At 43.6% G+C, this 25,118-nt stretch overlaps 1 protein-coding gene across 2 annotated transcripts; it reads left to right on the top strand.

Moving 5' to 3' along the window:
* Positions 1-1,617: 1,617 nt before the first annotated feature.
* LOC115203800 (interleukin-1 beta) lies at positions 1,618-5,544 on the top strand. Of its 2 annotated transcripts, XM_029768803.1 has the most exons (7): positions 1,618-1,773; positions 1,875-1,910; positions 2,551-2,602; positions 2,860-3,082; positions 3,360-3,545; positions 3,692-3,831; positions 4,009-5,544. In XM_029768803.1, exons 2-7 carry the CDS (start codon positions 1,879-1,881, stop codon positions 4,219-4,221), a joined length of 846 nt encoding a protein of 281 aa, XP_029624663.1. In that variant the 5' UTR covers positions 1,618-1,773; positions 1,875-1,878; the 3' UTR covers positions 4,222-5,544. The 2 variants fall into 2 exon arrangements, with proteins under 2 accessions (XP_029624663.1, XP_029624664.1); XM_029768804.1 differs by lacking the exon at positions 1,618-1,773 and having other exon boundaries at positions 1,850-1,910.
* Positions 5,545-25,118: the final 19,574 nt, after the last annotated feature.

Raw genomic sequence — 25,118 nt, 5'->3', positions numbered from 1 at the left:
CATTCCTTCCAGTTCTCTGCTGCCAATGACTGGAACGAATTGCAAAAATCACTGAAGCTGGTGTCATATCTCCCTCTCTAATTTTCAGCATCAGCTGTCAGAGCAGCTTACCGATCACTGTACCTGTACACAGCCAATCTGTAAATTGCCCACTCAACTACCTCATCCCCATATTATTACTCACCCTCTTGCTCTTTTGCACCCCAGTATCTCTACTTGCACATCATCATCTGCACATCTATCACTCCAGTGTTAATGCTAAATTGTAATTATTTCACCTCTATGGCCTATTTATTGCCTACCTCCCTACTCTTCTACATTTGCACACACTGTACAGTTGAAGTCGGAAGTTTACATACACCTTAGCCAAATACATTTAAACTAATTTTTTCACAATTGCTGACATTTAATTCTTGTAAAAATGTCCTGTCTTAGGTCAGTTAGGATCACCACTTTATTTTAATAACGTGAAATGTCAGAATAATAGTAGAGAGTAGTTTATGTCCGTTTTTATTTCTTTCATCACATCCCGAGTGTGTCAGAAGTTGACAAACACTCAATTAGTATTTGGTAGCATTGCCTTGAAATTGTTTAACTTGGGTCAAATGTGTCGGGTAGCTTTCCACAAGCTTCCCACAATAAGTTTGGTGAATTTTGGCCCATTCCTCCTGACAGAGCTGGTGTAACTGAGTCAGGTTTGTAGGCCTCCTTGCTCGCACATGCTTTTTCAGTTCTGCCTACACATTTTCTATAGGATTGAGGTCAGGGCTTTGTGATGGCCACTTCAATACCTTGACTTTGTTGTCCTTAAGTAAATGAGAACTTGTTCTCAACTGGCCTAGGTAGCCTAGTGGTTAAAAGCATGGGGCCAGTAACCAAAAGGTCACTGGTTCAAATCTCCTAGCTGATGAGGTGAAAAATATGTTGATGTGCCCTTAACCAAGGCACTTAACCATAATTGCGCTGGATAAGAGCATTTGCTAAATGACTAAAATGTCAATCTCTATCCTAATGAACTGCATGGTTTCCCAAGTCATAGTGGGAGGACACCATACCATCACGGGACTCCAAGATTACTTAGATATGATGGTTATTTTATCAATATTTGAGCATAAAGGCATTTCTCGCATAATTAATTTTACTCACATGAAAAGATCTGACTGCATTTATTTATTTTTATAGAGTATGATTTTACTCACATAAAAACTGTAGATGGAAACGTGGTAAGTGACAATTATTTGTACAATTCAATGGATGTTTTGTGCACAAAGGTGATGACTAAAGTGTTTTTTTAGGATATTTCAAATCTGATATCTTTATGTGGCAATCTGTGGAATTTGTATTTCTGGGCCGAACGTCAGTTAAACTGCAGTACGGAAGTAAGACTGTACGAAAGGTCGAAATCGTGCTTCGAGACCGGAACCCTGGCAGCTTGGATGAAACTCTGAAAGTGCGTTTACTTTTCGACCACGTTCAGCGGAAGTGCGGGAGTTTCTCCTGTTTTAGACGCGGGTAGTCTATGGCCGTGTTCGAGAGGATCGAACCCGCAATGTATCATGGGTGAAATTTTGAATGACTGACTGATCTACAAAGCAGAACGAGTCATTATTTATCATGCAAGGTGATTTGTAGATCAGTCATTCGGCAGTCGCTTGCGGTCGTTATGATGCTCTCGTAAACGGCCGATTTAAAGCGTGTCTTGGCACGTTGAACACCAGTTTCTCACTTCAAGTCCGACAGACAACTCTTCCAGCATATAAACTCTCTCTAAAGGTGAGCTATTTAGAAAAACGTACTTAACTTTTTGAAATATACAATTCATGTAAAGTATTTTATGGTCATCTCAAATGATTTTTGTTCTAATTTTCTCTCAGAATCATGGACTTCGATTTAGCAGACGCTCTCCCGAGGTAGGTTGTCTAAATTGATTTCTGAGGAATACTGTATCAATCGCCGTTCTTACACTATGTTTTTTGTTTGAATTTATTTATTACCCTTCCGGTAAATATATATAGCCTACAGTAAAATATATCCTAATCAAGATGACACAAATAAATCATTACCTAAAAAGGGAAATTTGATAGTGCTCCATGTTTTGGACTTTTAAATGAATGATATATAGCCATTGATTCTTGCAGAATATAACTGCCTCGCGAGATTTGTTCAACTGTCTAACCTCTTCAGAACCCAAAATATAGCTTGTTTTACGCCATTGTTTGTAAACAATGTAATTGTAAACAAACACTGTATGGTTCAATATATCATTTTGATATCATGTCAGTCCATGCATCCATAGCTCTGTCTATGAATTTGAGGATGGTTACATTTCTCCAGCCCCATCCCTCAGCTTTGTTATTGCTTGAACGACAGATTGCCTATTTCCAATTTGCTGGTGTATATGCAGTTTTCACAAACCTAGTTTGTCTAGTTCTTTTTTTTACGTTTTTAGAAATGGTTAGACCCACCTCCTATACAAAAATAGCTTGTTTATCTGAGCTTGAATAGGAAGATGGCGTTTTAGGCTAACATCTTTAGTTTTTTTCTCTGCAGCTCATGTTCAAGTATGGAGTTTGAAACCGAATACCACCTGCCTGATGCGAAGGTAAGACATTTTGTTAACCTTGCATAAAAAAGAATGGCAAGCGCCACAAGGATTAGGATACACCAGCTGTAGACTTTAGACGGAGCATCACAAATGTAGGGTGAGGACCAAAAAGAGGACCATAAAGAGGACCAAAAAAGGTACTCTTTGATATTAAATTGCCTTATGTGGTGGCATGTTCAACAGAAAAAAATCATAGTGATTTTTTTTTCTTCTACATGAACTCTCATTCTGATTACGTGTGTGTGTGTGTGTAGAGTGGACCAGAGATGGAGCGCTGTGGGCTGCACGCGGGCCTGAGCCTCGACTTGGAGGTTATCCTACAGCATCGGGGAGGCATGAGACAGGTGGCTCACCTGGTGATTGCGCTGCATAGGATGAAAAACCCCTTCCAGAAGTCCGACTCCACACGCACTCCCATGGACATGGAGGGCACCGACGAGCAGTTTTGCAGCATCATCATGGATAACCTGGTGGAAGGTGCCTAGGCTGCCGTGCCGTTTCATTTACATTTTGTCAATTCTGGAACTAAACTGAAATTCATTTTCCACATTTTCCTCATAATATGAATGAAATTTACCCCTAACCCTGGACTCTATACTCTTTGATTATACTGTACTGCTTTTCAGTTATTTTAGGCCCAGTTCCCTAAACAATTCAATTGATTGACGGTCCTTGTCCTGTGTCTCCACCCTTTCTCCCCCCCCCCCCCCCCTTCTGTTTTCCCCCTCCACGGCCCCCTCCCTCCTCTGTGTAGAGTGTGTGATGGTCCCGATCCAGGAGCCAATGGGAGCGGTGACCAAAAAGGAAAAGGGGACCTTTGAGCAGATTGGCAGCCCCGAGCAGTATAGCCTGTGTGACCATCACCAGAAGAGCCTGGTTTACTGCCACAGAACCATGGAGCTGAAGGCTGTCACAATCCAGGGAGGCAACAACCGGAGAGGTAGGCTAACTGCCAAACTACACCGCAAGCATTCTGTAAGCTTTGTTTTTAGCAGCCTTTAGCAAAATCGGCAACATCATAGATGAGTGTTTAAAAATGACAAAAATAGTGAAGATGCCCTTTAACTCGTTCTCTCTCATTCTCAGCGAGGTTCAACCTCTCCAAGTATAGTAATGCCAGCACCACCACCACCAATCAGGCCCTGCCAGTTGTCTTAGGGATAGACAAATGGAAACTCTCCTGCTCCAAGCAGACAGACAGCGCAACTCCTGTCCTACAGTTGGAGGTCAGTCTCTCACTTACTCACCCACTTACTCACCCACTTACTCACCCACTTACTCAGTCACATGCAGGTACTTACTCACATTTATCACTCAAACCCACACACACTTACCTCACCGCATCATCCTAATCCTTTTCTTCTCTCTCTCTCTCTCTCTCTCTCTCTCTCTTTCTCTCTCAGTGCTGTGAGGACCAGTTAACAACCATCAGGGCTCACGAAAAAACAGTTCGCTTCCTCTTCTACAAGAATACCACTGGCTTCTCCCTGACCACCTTCGAGTCGGCCATGTACCCCGGCTGGTTCATCAGCACCTCACCGGAGCCAAGCCAGCCCATAGAGATGTGTCAGAAACAGGATGCCAGAAAGCTCATCAACTTCATGGTCAAAAACTAAACACACACAATCTGTCCCCATAGTGTATGTACCACGTACAACCAGAGAGAGAGTGCAGGGTGAATCTGAGAAGATAGACCGACTGATATTGTAGAGGAGTTGAATGTTGAATTGATAGAGCTCTGCTTTTCTCAAACTCAAAACAGCGTTACATTGTGTGGTAACTAACTACTTCCTTAAACCACCACCAATGTTTATTGAAAGTGGTTTGGTTGTAGTGAGGGTGCTTGACCAGCAGATGGTGCTGTGTTTATTCTCTCTTCTGCAGTATTGTGTTTTACCTCAGAAGCTATCTTTTTTTTTTTTTTTCATTAGTCCATTGTTGATACCGGCAGTATTTCTGTATTTTGAAAGTTATAAACTTTATTGCTGACATGAAAATGTTTTGGGGACTATATCAACAATAGACTAATGAAACAAATACCAAAATATCGTTATTTGGTGGAGTTTTTCTTTTACTCTTTCAGGGAAGGCCCAGTTAGAACTGATTGCTCTGTAGGATGCATACATTACACAGGATCAATAAGACATTGGTCTAGCTTCGCAATGTTTTAGTCACAGATGTAAATGTTCAAAGTGTTACATAAAAAAAAAGTAAATTCATATTGAATTCTTTATCTTATGGCTACAGTGCTAAGTATAAAATGCATATATTACACTAGAGTAGAAAAGACTAGAATTGTTAATTTATTTGTTCTACTTTTTGTACTGTCTTGGATACAAGTCCTTTTTGAAAATGACTCTGTTTGTACTCTGACTGAATGATCTGCTTCAAATCAGTGAAGAGATTTTATTTTTGTATTTCCTATTAGGATGTGAATCATTACTTTTCATTGTCTAACATTGCAGATGTCATTTTTATTTGAAGCATTTATCGACATTGAAATTGTGCCTTTTTAGTGCTATTTAGTTTTTTCTATAGGAATGCCAGTCAATCATCACTTTTCTCATTTTACGATTAACTTAGTTTTTATCTCATAAGCTAACATTGAACATAAACAGCTAACATCAACTAATATGTAACACACAATGTTCTTTGTCTTTTAGCGCAAATATTGTTGTTTTTCAATTCTTCAAAATGTACAGTACCATTCAAAAGTTTGGATTTGATTTAACACTTTTTTTTGGTTACTACATGATTCCATGTGTTATTTCATAGTTTTGATGTCTTCACTATTATTCTACATTGTAGAAATAAAGAAAAACCCTGGAATTAGTAGGTGGGTCCAAACTTTCGACTGGTGCTGTATATGTTTTAACATTTCAATGGTTATATGATGTATTTTACTGTATGTTGGAAATAAAGTGAATCTATTCAATGCCTTTGGAAGTTGTGATGTGAGAGCAGAACAGACAATAACATGAGGATGGACGGTCAACCTGAAACTCACAACACCTACCTAAGTTAGTGGAGAGTGGGGTAAGGTGAGAATTTTTGTTGCATTCAGCATCACTCCGTCAAGGGAAATATTTTATTCCTTCTGATAAAGATATCTACATTCAGTGCATTTGGAAAGTATTCAGACCCCTTGACTTTGTCCACATTTTGTTATGTTACCGCCTTATTCTAAAATTGGTTCAATTCTTTTTTCCCTCATCAATCTACACACAATACCCCATAATGACAAAGGGAAAACAAATAAATGACGTAAGTATTCAGACCCTTTGCTATGAGACTCGAAATTGAGCTCAGGTGCATCCTGTTTCTATTGATCATCCTTGAGATGTTCCTACAACTTGATTGGAGTCCACCTGTGGTAAATTCAATTGATTGGACATGATTTGGAAAGGCACACACCCGTCTATATAAGGTCCCAGAGTTGACAGTGCATGTCAGAGAAAAACCCAAGCTGTGAGGTCGAAGGAATTGTCCGTAGAGCGCCGAGACAGGCTTGTGTTGAGGCACAGATCTGGGGAAGGGTAACAACAAATGTCTGCAGCATTGAAGGTCCCCAAGAACACAGTGGCCTCCAACATAAATGGATGAAGTTTGGAACCACCAAGACTCTTTACTAGATCTTGCCGCCCGGCCAGACTGAGCAATTGGGGGAGAAGGGCCTTGGTCAGGGAGGTGAACAAGAACCCACTGGTTACTCTGGCAGAGCTCCAGAATTCCTCTGTGGAGATGAGAGAACCTTCCAGAATGATAACCATCTTTGCAGCAGTCCACCAATTAGGCCTTTATGGTAGAGTGGCCAGACGGAAGCCACTCCTCAGTAAAAGGCACATGACAGTCCGCTTGGAGTTTGTCTAAAGGCACCTAAAGGAGTTTCAGACCCTGAGAAACAAGATTCTCTGGTCTGATGAAACCAAGATTGAACTCTTTGACCTGAATGCCAAGCTTAACATCTGGAGGAAGCCTGGCACCATCATTACTGTGAAGCATGGTGGTGGCAGCATCATGCTATGGGGATGTTTTTCAGCGGCAGGGACTGCGAGACTAGTCAGGATCGAGCGCTCAGGACCTCAGACTGGGGGCGAAGGTTCACCTTCCAACAGTACAATGACCCTAAGCACAAAGCCAAGACAATGCAGCAGTGGCTTTGGGACAAGTCTCTGAATGTCCTTGAGTTGTCCAGCCAGAGCCTCGACTTGAACCCCATCTAACATCTCTGGAGAGACCTGAAGATAGATGTGCAACCTGACAGAGCTTGAGAGGATCTGCAGACGGAGATGGGAGAAACTCCCCAAGTACAAGTGTGCTAAGCTTGTAGTGTCATACCCAAGAAGACGTGAGGCTGTAATCGCTGCCAAAGGTGCTTCAACAAAGTACTGAGTAAAGCGTCTGAATGCTTATGTAAATGTGATATTTTTTTTATACATTTGCAAACATGTCTATAAACCTGTTTTTGCTTTGTCATTATGATGTATTGTGTGTAAATTGATGAGGAAAAAATACAATTGAATCTATTTTAGAATAAGGCTGTAATGTAACAAAATGTGGAGAATGTCAAGGGATCTGAATACTTTCCAAATACACTATATTTCAGGATGTTGTGTATCCCTGGAAATAATCTGAAATTTTGGAAATATTACAGTTTTTAAAACATAGCTTGTCCAAAAAAAGTAGTATATTGGATAAGTTGAGCCACGGGACAGGGTAAGTTAAGTGGCCTACAAATGTATGTACCGAATGAAAATTGAGCACTACCTTTTCAAAACGACATCTTTCTTTATTTCCCAAATACAATTAAACACAATCGCTTTTTTATCTTTTTAATCACTTTAAGCATCTTTTAACACCTAACAAACACTTTGTACTTAAACGCTTTTAACATATGCCAGGCCCTGCGATAAGCCTTGCAGTACACCTGGGAAGAAAGCACTTCAATTTGCTCAACTTGTCATTGGCTCAACCATTGGCTCAACTTACCCCATGGCCATTGGCAAATATTTTGACTACAAGGATGCTCTTTCATGCTAGGTTTAGGACCTCATATTGAAGCTAAAAGACTCCAACTGATGTATAGAACAATCTTTAAATGATCTACTTTGGTTTAGATAAAAGCATCGGGAAACCTCTAACACATTCATTTGACTTGCTGAAAATCAGTTTTCTGGACCTACATTGCTTAACACTTTTTCCGATGTGGTTTCTTCCTTCACATACTCCACGAAATGATGACCTCTTCCTAAATATTTGGTCAAATTATTCGTTTTGTATATGGTTTCCTAGAAACAAGTGTGGCTCAACTTACCCCTTTGGCTCAACTTACCCCACTCTCCCCTCGTGAGTTCTGAGTTGGTAATACTACTGTCAATAGATATTCAATCAGAAATATGCTAAGACAAACACATACATGAAACCTGGGCATGAATACAGCAGATTTACATACAGTCGTGGCCAAAAGTTTTGAGAATGACACAAATATTAATTTTCACAAAGTCTGCTGCCTCAGTTTGTATGATGGCAATTTGCATATACTCCAGAATGTTATGAAAAGTGATCAGATGAATTGCAATTAATTGCAAAGTCCCTCTTTGCCATGCAAATGAACTGAATCCCCCAAAAAACATTTCCACTGCATATCAGCCCTGCCACAAAAGGACCAGCTGACATCATGTCAGTGATTCTCTCGTTAGCACAGGTGTGAGTGTTGACGAGGACAAGGCTGGAGATCACTTTGTCATGCTGATTGAGTTCGAATAACAGACTGGAAGCTTCAAAAGGAGGGTGGTGCTTGGAATCACTGTTCTTCCTCTGTCAACCACGGTTACCTGCAAGGAAACACGTGCCGTCATCATTGCTTGGCACAAAAAGGGCTTCACAGGCAAGGATATTGCTGCCAGTAAGATTGCACCTAAATCAACCATTTAGCGGATCATCAAGAACTTCAAGGAGAGCGGTTCAATTGTTGTGAAGAAGGCTTCAGGGCATCCAAGAAAGTCCAGCAAGCGCCAGGACCTTCTCCTAAAGTTGATTCAGCGGCGGGATCGGGGCACCACCAGTACAGGGCTTGCTCAGGAATAGCAGCAGGCAGGTGTGAGTGCATCTGCACGCACATTGAAGCGAAGACTTTTGGAGGATGGCCTGGTGTCAAGAAGGGCAGCAAAGAAGCCACTTCTCTCCAGGAAAAACATCAGGGACAGACTGATATTCTGCAAATGGTGCAGGGATTGGACTGCTGAGGACTGGGGTAAAGTCATTTTCTCTGATGAATCCCCTTTGTAATTGTTTGCGGCATCCGGAAAAAAGCTTGTCCGGAAAAGACAAGGTGAGCGCTACCATCAGTCCTGTGTCATGCCAACAGTAAAGCATCCTGAGACCATTCATGTGTGGGGTTGCTTCTCAGCCAAGGGAGTGGGCTCACTCACAATTTTGCCTAAGAACACAGCCATGAATAAAGAATGGTACCAACACATCCTCCGAGAGCAACTTCTCCCAACCATCCAGGAACAGTTTGGTGACGAACAATGCCTTTTCCAGCATGATGGAGCACCTTGCCATAAGGAAAAAGTGATAACTAAGTGACTCGGGGAACAAAACATCGATATTTTGGGTCCATGGCCAGGAAACTCGCCAGACCTTAATCCCATCGAGAACTTGTGGTCAATCCTCAAGAGGCGGGTGGACAAACAAAAACCCACAAATTCTGACAAACTCCAAGCATTGATTATGCAAGAATGGGCTGCCATCAGTCAAATGTGGCCCAGCAGTTAATTGACAGCATGCCAGGGCAGATTGCAGAGGTCTTGAAAAAGAAGGGTCAACACTGCAAATATTGACTCTTTGCATCAACTTCATGTAATTGTCAATGAAAGCCTTTGACACTTATGAAATGCTTATAATTATACTTCAGTGTTCCATAGTAACATCTGACAAAAATATCTAAAGACACTGAAGCAGCAAACTTTGTGGAAATTAATATTTATGTCATTCTCAAAACTTTTGGCCACCACTGTACACACCGGCACAAGGGAGTGATTGACAATATGTATTAGGGACAGATACTCACTGTATGAAGGCACAATGACCATCCCTTTGCAAAAACACATCATTCAACTTGTCAAAGGCCTGATGATTAGTTGACAAATAGAATCTGTTGTGCTTGGCCGGGGCCACAACAAAAATATGTATTATTTGGTCGTTGGTACGCTAGTTTGCATGGGGATATCTCTGTAGGCCATGCGATTGGTTCCCGCCATGTGTGGCGATGTTGGGTGCTGTGTTGTAGCTGTACATAATGTATGTGGAATAGTAGAGAGAGGCAGGTTGTGAGGCGGTGTGCGGTTTTGGCTCTAGGAAGTAAAAATAGGACAGATTCATATCAGGGGTGGAGAGGGAATGCTAGAATGCAGACTGGGACTTTTTACGCTCTCAGGTCTGCATACCCCAAAAATCTGCTGTGTTACCACTAGACCAGGAGTAGGTGACCCTGTTCCTGGAGTGCCGCAGGTACTGCAGGATTTTGTCCCAACTAGGCAGCTGTCACGACTTCCACCGAAGGTGGCTCCTCTCCCTGTTTGGGCGGTGCTCGGCGGTCGTCGTCGCCGGCCTACTAGCTGCCACCGATCCCATTTACCTTTTTCGTTTAGCACTGTCTGGTTTGTCACACCTGTGTCTTGTTGTGTCTGATTCGGTGGGTTTAATTTTCCCCGCTGCAGGTTAGGCTGTGTGCGGGATTGTTACTAATTAGTACGGTAAGGGGTGCGTGCCTGCACCACGGGATTTTGTTTCGTTTTGTGAGGTATGTGTTTTTACCGTGGACATTTGTGTTCGCTAGATTTCGGAGTTTAGGTTTCTCCTCTGTGTGAACTGTGTTCCTATCCCTGTGGATGGATGATTCATTTCGTGCGGTTACCTTGTGTGTTTGTGCTGGGCCTTTGGGACCGCCTGTATTAAAATACATTTGTTTCCCTGGAACCCTTCTGCTCTCCTGCTCCTGATTCCACACACACACCCCTCTTGAAATAGGCTTGTTACAGCAGCACACTGAGAAACATAGTTCATTTATCATTTTGGTGATTGCCTAAATTCAACACACCTGGTCTTCCATGTCAGTTAAATCAAAAACATGAAGTACCTGCGCATTCCAGGACCAGCGTTGCCTATCCCTGCACTAGACACTGAACACAGAGAGAGAGAGAGAGAGAGAGAGAGAGAGAGAGAGAGAGAGAGAGAGAGAGAGAGAGAGAGAGAGAGAGAGAGAGAGGAGAGAGAGAGAGCGATGCTGTGTTACTATTAGACACTGAACACACAGAGAGAGAGTGTGAGAGAGAGAGAAAGATAGAAAGATGCTGTGTTACTATTAGACACTGAACACACAGAGAGAGATAGAGAAAGAAATATGCTGTGTTACAATTAGACATTGAACACAGAGAGAGAGAAAGATGCTGTGTTACAATTAGACACTGAACACACAGAGAAAGAGAGAGAGAGAGATGCTGTGTTACCATTAGACACTGAACACACAGAGAGAGAGAAAGATGCTGTGTTACAATTAGACACTGAACACACACAGAGAGAGAGAGAGAGGGAGAGAGAGAGAGAGAGAGAGAAAGAGAGAGACAGAGAGAGGGAGAGAGATGCTGTCTTACCATTAGATACTGAACACAGAGAGTGAGAGAGAGAGAGAGATGCTGAGTTACCATTAGACACTGAAAACAGAGAGAGAGAGAGAGAGAGAGAAAGAGAGATGCTGTGTTACAATTAGACAGAACACAGAGAGAGAGAGAGATGCAGTGTTACCATTAGACACTGAACATGACACTGGACACGGCTTCTCATCTGATGATACTCCCATCTGGTGATGTATGGGTGAATATGTTAGCACGAATACACACAGACACACACAAAGTCGTGTTTGTGTGGGTATGTATGAATCTCTCTCTCTGTGCGTGTGTGTGTGTGTGTGTGTGTGTGTGTGTGTGTGTGTGTGTGTGTGTGTGTGTGTGTGTGTGTGTGTGTGTGTGTGTGTGTGTGTGTGTGTGTGTGTGTGTGTGTGTGTGTGTGAAAAAACAAAACACAAATTTGACCAACTGGGGGTATTTTGTGAGTACCCACAAGGTCAAATGCTGTTTCTAGGGGGTTTAGGGTTAAGGTTAGAATAAGTGTTAGGGATAGAATTACGTTAAGGGTTAGGGTTGGAGCTAGGGTTAGTTTTAGGGTTAGGAGCTAGTGTTAGGGTTAAGGTTAAGTTTTTGGTCTAAGGTTAGGGTTAAGGTTAGGGTTAGGGTTAAGATTATGGTTAGGGTTAGGGAAAATAGGATTTTGAATGGGACTGAATTGTGTGTCCCCACAAAGTTAGCTGTACAAGACTATGTGAAGACTATGTGTGTGTGTTTGGGTGCGTGCGTGGATGCGTGCGTGCGTGCATGCGCGTCTGTGTGTTCATGCATGAGCGTGTATGCCTCTGCCATGCAGATTCCGGTTACATGGCAAAACAAGCTAAATATAGCCCAGCAGCCTGGCATCACAGCAGGATCACCACTTCCTCTTGCAAGCATAGGATCCCACCGTCATGCTACTCCCTCCCTTCCTCATGCTACTCCCTCCCTCCCTCTCTCTCCCTCTGTCCATCATGGTACTCCCTCACTCCCACCTTCTCACTCTCTCACTCACACCCTCTCTCTTGCTCTCATTTGTCATGCAACTCTTTCCTTCTCTCGCTCTCTCTCCCTCGCTCCCTCATTCCCCCCCTCTCAAGCCGCCCTGTTTGTGCGCATGCTCAGAGGGTTTCCTCTCTGGGTCGCTAGAGAAGCAGAGCTGGTTGCCCATAGCAGCAGTAGAATGATCAAGTACAGTATAATCGGTACAGTTGGTAAATGGACAAGTACAGTGCCTTGCAAAAGTATTCATCCCTCTTGCCGTTTTTCCTATTTTGTTGCATTACAACCTGTAATTTAAATAGATTTTTATTTGGATTTCATGTAATGAACATACACAAAATAGTCAAAATCTGTGAAGTGAAATGAAAAAAAAACCTTGTTTAAAAAAATGCAAAAAAGTAAAAAACAGTAAAGTGGTGCGTGCATATGTATTCACCCCATTTGCTATGAAGCTCCTAAATAAGATCTGGTGCAACCAATTACCTTCAGAAGTCACATAATTAGTTAAAAGTTAGTGTGCAATCTAAGTGTCACATGATCTGTCACATGATCTCAGTATATATATATATATATATATATATATATATATATATACACCTGTTCTGAAAGGCGTCAGAGTCTGCAACACCACTAAGCAAGGGGCTCCACCAAGCAAGCGGCAGTACAGTACATTTCTTGCGAGACATGGTCCTCCTCCTGTTTTTTAACCAGCTCATGTTTAAATGAATACAATACGTAAAAACATGGCTGCAGATACAACTCATCACTATAACTGTGGCACTCTGCCCTAGACATTTAGTTTGCCTCTCTGTTGTGCTGTCTATCTGTCTCAGTATCTTCTCTGCTGTCACATTGTGCTTATTATTGTTTGTCTGCCTGTCTACTTAAGCCTTACACTTTATAAAAGCCAAGCCAACGACTTAGGCTATATTACAAATTAGTGCCTGTCATATGTGTGTCCCCTGAATCAACACCTACTATAAGTGTTAGTTTATATTACAGGGCTCCAAACCAGTGGCAATTTTAGCATGGAAATCATGGTGGGGCAAAACATTTTTTTTAAATGTAGATGGATGCCAGCAAAGCCACTACATAATACAACACTAAACAATACATTAATTGCACTATAACTGTGACAGCAGCCCAAACACCTTACCACTGCTACACCTGGCTGTCATTTGAGCCTTATCTGACAGCGAAGCAGTTCATTCAGCCTCATTTGCTGCCTTTAAAAAAAACATAGCTGATATGGCTGACTTGCTTAAACAAATGTGGTTTCCACTGACAATTGAGATGTACAAAATATGGTATAAGGGGACAACGAGCGGATAAGATACAATCCGTAATTTCGATTAAGATATTGATGAGCGAGCTAGGACGGACGTAGTCAATATTTTGTTCAGCACTTGAAATGTACAGCGACAGAATTCAGAACATGGGCCGTTCTTACAGTGTTCTCTCTGTACACCAAGTCAGAACTGTGGGATAAATAAATAAATTACTTGTTGTGTAATGTTTAATCTATAATTTTTCTTCATCATTTCTCTTCATATGACAAAGATTGAAAAGGATTTGCCAGTAGATTGTTGACTTGATTCATGATGATGACTGCTAGCTAAGATTTTGATAGTATGGTGTTGACATGATCATTCCAATCAAAACTATGGTAGATATAACTTGATTTGACGTCATTTTATCGGTGGCCAATCAACTTGAGCCTTCTTGAATGGGCACTTCTAATGTAACTCTATGGCAGAACTCAAGGGGCTTGAATTTTCGAGCTAGATTTTGCCACCACCACATGAAGCACTGAGCTATGCTGAAACACCTGCATTTTGGAGCTTACTCAAGAAAACAAAAAATACGGCTTTATTAACGCAATGATTTGTTTGGTTTTTACATTGTTTGCAAACTGATATGTGACACATATTAATGCCAAATAACATGCAAAACTGGTGGGGCTAAAAACAACGTCAACAAAACAAAGGAGATGATTGTGGATTTCAGGAAACAGCAGAGGGAGCATCCCCCCATCCACATCGATGGGACAGCAGTGGAGAAAGTGAAAAGTTTTAAGTTCCTTGGCATACCCATCACTGACAAACTGAAATGTCCACCCACACAGACTACGTGGTGAAGAAGGTGCAACAGCGCCTCTTCAACCTCAGGAGGCTAAATAAATTTGGCTTGTCACCTAAAACCCTCCCAAACTTTTACAGATGCACAATTGAGAGCATCCTGTCGGACTGTTTTACTGCCTGGTATGGCAACTGCACTGCCCACAATCGCAAAGCAAACTACCTGCCCTCCAGGATACTTACAGCACCAGATGTCACAGGAAAGCCAAAAAGATCATCAAGGACAACAACACTCGAGCCACTGCCTGTGCACACCGCTATCATCCAGAAGGCGAGGTCAGTACATGTGCATCAAAGCTGGGACCGAACAACTGAAAAACAGCTTCTATCTCAAAGCCATCGGACTGTTAAATAGCCATCACTAGCACAAAGAGGCTGCTGCCTATATACACAAACTTGAAATCATTGGTCACTTTAATAAATGGAACACTAGTCACTTTAATAATGTCACTTTAATAATGTTTACATATCCTGCATTACTCATCTCATATGTATATACTGTATTATATACTATTCTACTGTATCTTAGTCTATGCCACTCTGACATTGCTCCTCCATACCCGCAATAGTATTCTTAATTCCATTCCTTACTTAGATTTGATTGGATTGGGTATTTGTTGTGAAAGTAAGATATTACTTATTAGATATTGCTCCACTGTCGGAATTAGAACCACAAGCATTTCGCTACACCCGCAATAATATATGCTAAACACGCGTATGTAACCAATACAATTTGATTTGATTTGATTTAATCATGCTGACATCAATGCAAATGCAATCGAAAATCAAATTAAACACTCAATGAGAGCTCATGTTGCGCAACATTTCTATAGGCTATACAACGGAGTAAATTTTCACGGCCTCTATTAAAAATAGGATCCCATCAGCTTTCTACAGGCTAGGCCAACTATATTTATTTCTCAACTTTCCTAATCTTTAGCACATTGCTTCACTTTACAACCAGAGTAGCCTACCTGCCATGAAAATGAACAGCAGGAAAAGCGTTTTTCATTCGCTATTTAATTGCCTATGGATTACATATTTTTTCCCCTGCCCCTGTTCCAACAGGAGCATGATAATGGCCCATTCTAAATAAAAATGCATTTTATACATATACTATTTAGTATACAGTATGTTAAGACAAGATTAAATTGTAGAATAGTCTGATCGGTGACAATATTATCACCTGTGAATGATGTATTATCACTTTTGAATGATGCCCAGCATGTGTAGTGTGACTTTTTCAAATTATAGTCTCAAACATCATGTAGCCTAACCCATAAGCGTATATGTTTTGATAAGGTTTGTATCACAACTAAAGTGTCCAAATAACTCCAAAAGTGGTATATAGGCCTAGCACCCCTGGAACACGGTTGGAGAGCACATAGACAACAGAGTCTAATGAAACACGTGTTCTTATAAGCCCAGTTATTGCGCAATCGCATATGAAAACAGTTTTGACTGGCCATTATTTAAAAGAGGATCCCAGATTTCCCGTGCTGCTATATTTAGTAGCCTACCTGGCATACCTTGGCGGCGCATGAGATTCAATTCTTAATTACCATAATACCGGCAGTTATTTGCATGACAATCACCTGCTGACAAATTTCATGATGCCATAGCTCTAGGTGTCACTGGTGCCACTAACTATTGGTGGCACCATCCAATCATTTGGTCAGATCCAAAGCATGAGTAATCATTTTGTAAAATAGCCTAATTCCCAGTATAATAAATAGACTGCTGAGGTATTCAAGAAATAAGTTGTTTCATTTAACATCCAAGTATGAATGAATGCATGATTCAAGATATTTTGATGTGCAACCTAATCCAGTGATTGTCATGAACAGTACCCCCCCAAAGGTGCTGACTCCGGCCACAAAACCTGAAACCAAATGAGGAGGGTGGGGGGGTGATTAGTGTCGGTGGCGGCTCCGGTGCAGGTCGTAGACCCCGCCCAGACCCCGGATCCGGCCATCGCGCCAGGCTGAACGCCGTGCCTGGACTGGGCATCGGCACAAAGGAGGACTCCGGCCATAGAGCTGGGTTGGACGCCGTGCCTTGACTGGGCACCGGCGCGAAGGAGGGTTCCGGCCATGGAGCTCGGTTGGACGCCGTGACTGGACTGGATTGAGCTGAATATTGAGAGTCAAAAAGGTTTTGTAAAAAATAACATGGTCACTGTGGTAGAATGTTTATTTTGATTGGCGATTTTGAGCGTTTATCAAAAGTCCCATCAGTAACCTGATTTCAGATGTGTCCATGTAAACAGGATTATTAGGGAAATCATTCTTCTTGCAAAGCAGGTAAACATTTTAAACAACCTATTATATTAATCTGACTATCCACAATATTCGTATTATTGTGTGCATGTAACCGTGCTCAGTGACCCAGCTGACACGTAGCTCCAGTGATGGTACTGTGGCTACAGTTGGAGTATTATTGCTAACTACCATTATGATCTAACTACACAGGGATAATAGTGACCATTCTAACTTCATAAAGTGCTTTTCTATACAGTGGCCAACACTATGACGTCATACAGTGTTCCAAGCAAAAGTATTTCACAGGTGTTCTAAATTGCTCTGTTGTTGGAACCACACACAAAGACTTAGCGTGATGGCAGAGGGCTGCTGGGAGCATGTGGAATAATCACATCTTAATCTGGCACAGAGCCCAGTGTGGTATTATGTCTCACAGCCTCACTACTGCAACTGCACTCTCTCTCTCTCTCTCTCTCTCTCTCTCTCTCTCTCTCTCTCTCTCTCTCTCTCTCTCTCTCTCTCTCTCTCTCTCTCTCTCTCTCTCTCTCTCTCTCTCTCTCTCTCTCTCTCTCTCTCTCTCTCTCTCTCTCTCTCTCTCTCTCTCTCTCTCTCTCTCTCTCTCTCAATTCAATTTCAATTTCAGGGGTTTCATTGTCAAAGCAAGTGAAATAGATAATAAACAAAAGTAAAATACACAATGAAAAAAATAACGGTACACATTACACTCACAAAAGTTCCAAAAGAATAAAGACATTTCAAATGTCAAATGATGTCTATATACAGTGTTATAAGGATGTGCAAATAGTTATAAATAAATAAACAGAAATATAGGTTGAATTTACAATGGTGTTTGTTCTTCACTGGTTGCACTTGTTTTTTTCTTTTTACAATTTAACAATTAGCAAAATATGACACAGACAATGCCCCGTTATTCCTTCCACCTACACAAAACACCATGCTACATGAGAGCACATTGTGCAAAACCCTTCCCCCCAACACATGAATACCCCCCTCCCTCCCCTCTACCGGTATTAGCTTCAATGAATAACAACAAAAAAGAAACAGAACAACCTTCACATTCAATGTGTCACGACTTCCTCCGAAGTCGGTCCCTCTCCTTGTTCGGGCGGCGTTCGGCGGTCGACGTCACCAGTCTTCTAGCCATCGCCGCTCCACCTTTCATTTTCCATTTGGGAGTCCCTCCAGTCTTCAACCACCCGCCCGAGAGTAGAGCGGCGGGTGAACGTCTCTTCCACCTGAGGCAGGGGACGAGGAGCGCCCAGGAGTTCACCCCGGACTTCCAGACCCTGGCCGCCGGAGCGGGATGGAACGACAGGGCCGTGATCAACCACTATCGTTGGCCTGCAGGGACACCACCCTCACCTTTGACCAGCTGGTGGACCTGTCCATCCGGCTGGATAACCTGCTGGTCACCCGCGGACATTCAGACGTGGCTCTGTCGTTTCCATCTCCCAGCACCACCGCTCCGGTGCCTATGGAGCTGGGGGGTGCTGCACTCAGGGAGGCCGAAGGGGGAGCCTTCAAGAGCACCATCTGTGGCCACAGAGGTCACACTGCCGGTCGGTGTCGGGTTGGTTCCTCTGGGGGTCGAGGCAGCAGGCAGAGCGCTCTGGCGTCATCCCAGGTGAGCTTGCACCACTCTCACCCAGAGCACTCTGTTGCCCACCTGTATTTGCAAGCCAACTTTCCTGAGTTTTCCCCGCATTCCCAGCATAAGGCGCTCATCGATTCAGGCGCGGCTGGGAATTTTATCGACAGAGCATTCGCCCATAGTTTAGGGATCCCCATTGTTCCAGTGGTTAGGCCCTTTCCAGTTCATGCATTGGACAGTCGACCATTAGGGTCCGGCTTTATCAGGGAGGCCACCATTCCTTTGGTCATGGTAACGCAGGGTGGTCACAGGGAGAGAATCAGTCTCTTCCTCATTGACTCTCTCTAAGAAGAAGGCGACTCAATTACCACCCCATCGTCAGGGGGATTGTGTGATAAACCTTCAGGTAGAAGCTGCCCTTCCCATGAGTCACGTGTATCCCCTGTCACAGGCGGAGACGGCGACTATGGAGACATTTGTCTCCGAATCTCTGCCTCAGGGGTACATTCGGTCCTCCACTTCACCCGCCTCCTTGAGTTTCTTTTATGTGAAGAAGAAGGAGGGAGGTCTGCGCCCGTGTATTGATTATCAAGGCCTCAATCAGATCACTGTGAGGTACAGTTACCCGCTACCTCTGATCGCCACAGCGATTGAGTCAATGCACGGGGCGCGCTTCTTCACCAAACTAGATCCTAGGAGTGCGTACAACCTGGTGCGTATCCGGGAGGGAAACGAGTGGAAGACGGCGTTCAGTACTAACTCAGGGCATTATGAGTACCTCGTCATGCCGTACGGGTTGATGAATGCTCCATCAGTCTTCCAAGCCTGTGTAGACGAGATTTTCAGGGACCTGCAAGGGCAGGGTGTAGTGGTGTATATTGATGACATTCTGATATACTCTGCTACACACGCCGAGCATGTGTCCCTGGTACGCAGGGTGCTTGGTCGACTGTTGGAGCATGACCTGTACGTTAAGGCTGAGAAATGCCTGTTCATGACTGGTTCAGGCGCGCGGAGGAGACATGGGACGCCGCTCATGTTCACCTTCAGCGGGCCATGCTGCGCCAGAAAACCAGCGCAGACCGTCACCGCAGTGAGGCCCCGGTGTTCGCACCGAGGGACGGGGTCTGGCTCTCGACCTGAAACCTGCCCCTCCGCCTGCCCTGCCGGAAGCTGGGGCCGTGGTTTGTGGGGCCATTTAAAGTCCTGAGGAGACTGAACGAGGTTAGTTACAGGTTACAACTTCCCCCCCGAGTACTGTATTAACCTCTCGTTCCATGTGGCTCTCCTCAGGCTGGTGGTGGCTGGCCCGCTCCAGGAGTCTGAGGTGCGGGAAGTTCCTCCGCCCCCTCTGGACATCAAGGGGGCCCCAGCGTATTCCATCCGCTCCATACTGGATTCGAGGCGTCTGGCGAGGGGCCTTCAGTACCTCGTGGAGTGGGACGGGTACGGTCCGGAGGAGAGATGCTGGGTTCCGGTGGAGGACGTGTTGGACCCTTCAATGCTGCGGGAGTTCCACCGTCTCCGTCCGGATCGCTCTGCACCTCGCCCTCCGGGTTGTCCCCGAGGCCGGTGTCGAAGCGTAGCTGAAGCCACGCGTCAGGGGGAGAGTCTTCTTGTATTTTTGGTCCACTTCCTCGCGGACGTCTAGGATGGCAGCCTGGTGGTCAGCATGGTCTTTTTCTAACTTTGTCACTTGTCCCTTTGTGACTTTCTGGTCTTCGTGGAGTTTATCGACCAGCACATCAATTTTGCTGAGGCGTTCAGAAAGTGTCTCTTAGATTTTTGTTATACCCTTGTCCATCTCTATTCTGAACCATGCTGGTGCTTCTTCCGAGCTAGCATATGCCAAGGCAGAAGAAGGGATGTCAGAGGGGGGCATTTTTCCATGTCTCGTCTGAGGCTTTGACATATTGAGCATCTTTTGTTTTGGCAAAAAAAGAGATGTTTAAACTACCAACTCACTATTAACGAATATGTAAACTGTGTCAAAATGCCTTAAAATGTTTCAAAAGTTTGAGGACGCTACGCAGACGCGTCTTGTTAGAGCTTCGCCATTGCCGGAAGTCTGGTTGCCCTGTTCTTGTGGTCACAAATCTTGCTGCTGTGATTGCACACTGTGGTATTTCACCCAATAGATATGGGATTGGATTTGTTTTCAAATTCTTTGTGGGTCTGTGTAATCTGAGGGAAATATGTGTCTCTTATATGATCATACATTTGGCAGGAGGTTAGGAAGTGCAGCTCAGTTTCCACCTCCTTTTCTTGAGAGCCAGGTCTACCTTCGGCAGCCTTTCTCAATTGCAAGGCTATGCTCACTGAGTCTGTAAATAGTCAAATATTTCCTTTATTTTGGGTCAGTCACAGTGGTCAAGTATTCTGCCACTGTGTACTCTCTGTTTAGGGCCAAATAGCATTCTAGTTTGCGCAGTTTTTGGGGTAAATTCTTTCCAATGTGTGACGTAATTCTCTTTTTGTTTTCTCATGATTTGGTTGGGTCTAATAGTGTTGCTGTCCTGGGGCTCTGTGGGGTTTGTTTGTGTTTGTGAACAGAGCCCCAGGACCAGCTTTCTTAGGGGGCTTTTCTCCAGGTTATTTTCTCTGTGGGTGATGGCTTTTTTATGGAAGGTTTGAGAATCGCTTTCTTTTAGGTGGTTGTAGAATTTAAGGTCTCTTTTCTGGATTTAAATAATTAGAGGGTATCGGCCTAATTCTGATGATATTTCTGAAGAATTCTGCATGCAGTCTCAATTTGGTGTTTGTCCCACTTCGTGAATTCTTGGTTGAAGGACCACATACCTCACAACCATAAAGGGAATGGGTTCTATAACTGATTCAAGTATTTTTAGCCAAATCCTAATTGGTATGTCTAATTTTATGTTCCTTTTGATGGCATAGAAGACTCTCCTTGCCTTGTCTCTCAGATCGTTCACAGCTTTGTGGAAGTTACCTGTGCCGCTGATGTTTAGGTTGAGGTATGTATTGTTTTTTTTGTGCTCTAGGGCAACAGTGTCTAGATGGAATTTGTATTTGTGGTCCTGGCAACTGGTCCTTTTTTGGAAAACAATTACTTTTCTCTTACTGAGATTTACTGTCAGGGCCCAGGTCTGACAGAATCTGTGCAGAAGATCTAGGTGATGCTGTAGGCCCTCCTTGGTTGGAGACAGAAGCACCAGATCAACAGCAAACAGTAGACATTTGACTTCAGATTCTAGTAGGGTGAGGCCGGGTGCTGCAGACTGTTCTAGTGCCCTTGCCAATTTGTTGATATATATGTTGAAGAGGGTGGGGCATAAGCTGCATCCCTGTCTCACCCACTGGCCCTGTGGAAAGAAATGTGTGTTTTCTGCCTATTTTAACCGCACACTTGTTGTTTGCGTACAGGGATTTTATAATGTTGTATGTTTTCCACCCAACACTACTTTCCGTCAATTTGTACAGCAGGCCATCATACCAAATTGAGTCAACAAAAAAAATTGATAACTCTTCATGTTGTTGTTTGTTTAGAGTTTTCCAATTTTCCCAGAAGTGGTTAGATGCTATGGATTCTTCAATTACATTGAGCTGATTTCTGTTGTGCTGTTCCTTCTTGTTTCCGTAGTGTATATTTCTGTATTGTTTTAGTAATTCAGCATAGTGAAGGCTCAGGTTTTCTGGGTCTCTATGTTTTTGTTTGGATAGGTTTCCAAATGTCCTTCTTAGGTTTTTGCATTCTTCATCAAACCATTTCTCCTTGTTATTAATTTTCTTAGGTTGTCTGCTTGACATTTTCAGATTTTATAGGGAAGCTGAGAGGTCAAATATACTGTTTAGGTTTTCTACTGCCAAGTCTACACCTTCACTATTACAGTGAAACATTTGGTCCAGGAAATTGTCTAGAAGGTATTGAATTTGTTGTTGCCTAATTGTTTTTCCTTACACTACCTTCCATCTATAGAATTTCTTAATATTATTCAGTTCCTTTGGCTTTGATGCCTCATGATTGAGCATAGCTCTGTTCAAGTAGAGTGGGATTTTGCTGTGATCTGATAAGGGTGTCAGTGGACTGACTGTGAACGCTCTAAGAGACTCTGGGTTGAGGTCAGTGATAAAGTCATCTACAGTACTACTGCCAAGAGATGAGCTATAGGTGTACCTACCATAGGAGTCCCCTCGAAGCCTACCATTGACTATGTTCATACCCAGCGTCCGACAGAGCTGCAGGAGTTGTGACCCGTTTTTGTTGGTTATGTTGTTGTAGTGTCTAGGGGGCATGTGGGGGCCCTCTATTTTGTGGGCAGTCTGCACATAGCCTGTCTTTTCTTGAGAGCCAGGTCTGTCTACGGCGGCCTCTCTCAATAGCAAGGCTATGCTCACTGAGTCTGTACATAGTCAAAGCTGTTTAAGGCCAAATAGCATTCTAGTTTGCTCTGATGTCTTGCTAATTCCTTCCAATGTGTCAAGTATCTATCTCAAATCATATCAAATCAATATTTGTCACATGCGCCGAATACAACAGGTGTAGACCTTACCGTGAAATACTTACTTACAAGCCCAATAGTGCACTTCAAGAAAGAGTTAAGAAAATGTTTACCAAATAAACGAAAGAAAAAAATTATTTCTTGCCTTGTCACAGATCATTCACAGCTTTGTGGAAGTTTCCTGTGGCACTGATGTTTAGGGCGAGGTATGTATAGTTTTTTGTGTTCTCTCTTTCTCTCTCTCTCACACACACACACACACACACACACACACACACACACACACACACACACACACACACACACACACACACACACACACACACACACACACACACACACACACACACACACACACACACACACACACACACTTATCCTATGCTTGAAGAAGAGAAGGTGTGTGTGACGTTGGGGGGAAGGGAGGTTGAGGTCAAGGCTGTTTGTGAGGAACAGAGGGGGTCAGTCAGGACAGAAATTGTAGTAGGACAGTAGGATGACATTGCCCCTAGACACTGATCTAAGGTCAGTGTTACGGTCCCCCATAATTATTAAGTTCAGGATTTGGGGAGGGTAAGCTGATCCTAGATCTGTGCCCAGGGGACAACTTATAATGCAAAACTGCCCATAGATTTGTTTCTAAGGGCAAATCCTTAGTTTAGAGAGACGGAAATCAAATTTGTCACAGGGGGAATCTGATTAGTGCAGAGCCCAGCAGCCCATTGGCCCTTTCTTCTATGTGTGAGAGCTGCTTCCTGTCGATCTGTCCACACACTGACACATGGTATATGGAGCTAACCCCCAACTCTTCCCTTCTTCTTCCTCCTCCTAACTCTCTCCCTCTCGTCCCCCTCCTCACCCTCCACCCCACCCTCCTTCATTTGCTAATAAGGGCATGTGTGTGGGGGGAGGGGGTAGGGGGGACCCTAGCAATTTGGACATAAAACTGACCTCATAAGTATCAATGGGGGGACTTTATCCTGGTCCGTATCATAGCTTATACAGCCTAAAGGAGTAACAGAGCTACTGACCCATACTGCACAGCAGGGAGGTAGTAGTAGTAGTATTAGAACACGTTATCATCCTGAACGGGGAAAGTGTTTTTCCAGAATCATCCACAACCCCCCCTCTCTCTAATGACAAACTCAGTGAGCCAGTTAACTTCCCTGCTCTGCTTCACAGAAACAGTTTGACAGAGGACAGGAGAAGAGAGAGGAAGAGGAGGGGAGAAAAGGGTGGAAGAGAGGAGGGGAGGTGTCCCGACAGCTATGTGCGTGCTGTGTCACTCTTTCAGTTGATTCACAGGCCAAACGCTGCCTTCTCTGATTAGGCTCTATCTACCCAGCCTGCCTGGAGAAAAACACATTTACTACCAACACGACACACACACCATCAACTCCTTCCGTGACTCACCAACTGCTACACAACCAACACACACCACACAATACAATACACCAGAGCACTAACAGCCGGTAGAGCAGGCAGGCCTTGCAGTTGACCATGTTGAACTTCTCTCCTCTAACCATCACATCACAGCTGCTTAGACCAGACATAAAGGTTAATATAAATAACATGTCTAGTAGGATGATCCGGGGTGAGGTATACAGCGCTGTGTGTGTGTGTGTGTGTGTGTGTGTGTGTGTGTGTGTGTGTGTGTGTGTGTGTGCGCTCACCCACTCTGAGACACTGAGCATCTGTTCCGGTCCTTTTCAGCCAGGCTCCTTCTCTCTGGATGTCTGTCGTTTGTCTGTAATTGGGATTGTGTGAGCAGGCTTTGCATCAATCAAACCCTTGTGAGAAAGAGTGTGTTAGAGAATGTGAGGAAGTGTGTGTGTGTGCGTGAGGCCATATTTATGTATCATGCACGTGTGCGTCAGGCACTCAGGATCTAATGGCACAGCTGATTCCTAGGCAGGACGGGAGGAATGTTTGTCTGTACAGACCTCCCACATTAAAATAGCACCCGCTGCCCTGTCAGCACACACACACACAGACGTGCACAGATGCTCCAACAGCTGCTCTCACTCCAGATTTACAAACAGAGAAAGAGAGAGATAGAGAAGGGAAAGAAGCAGTGTGAGAAAGAAGGGAAAAAAGAAGCAGTGCATGTGTGAGAGAGAGTAGAGATGTATAAAGAGGGCGCGAGACATGGTAAGCCCAGAGAACAGAGGAAGAGACCAATGCAGTGGATGAGGGGGAGTCAGGTTACCCTTACTATAGTCTTCCCTCCTGCTTCACATGACAGAGCTCACCCTCCTCTCCTAAGCCGACATGACACATACTTTCACCACGCCACATGTTGTAGGTAGAAGTCACCCCTAACCTCAGATATTGGGTCAGATATTTTTTCACCCCGCAGAATGGTAAAGGTTGGTAT

Source organism: Salmo trutta, chromosome 12, assembly GCF_901001165.1.
Source record: "Salmo trutta chromosome 12, fSalTru1.1, whole genome shotgun sequence".
In the NCBI taxonomy this organism is placed as follows: Eukaryota; Metazoa; Chordata; class Actinopteri; order Salmoniformes; family Salmonidae; genus Salmo; species Salmo trutta.
The sequence above is the reverse complement of the archived record's forward strand: the minus strand, read 5'-3'. Positions and strand labels throughout refer to the sequence as shown.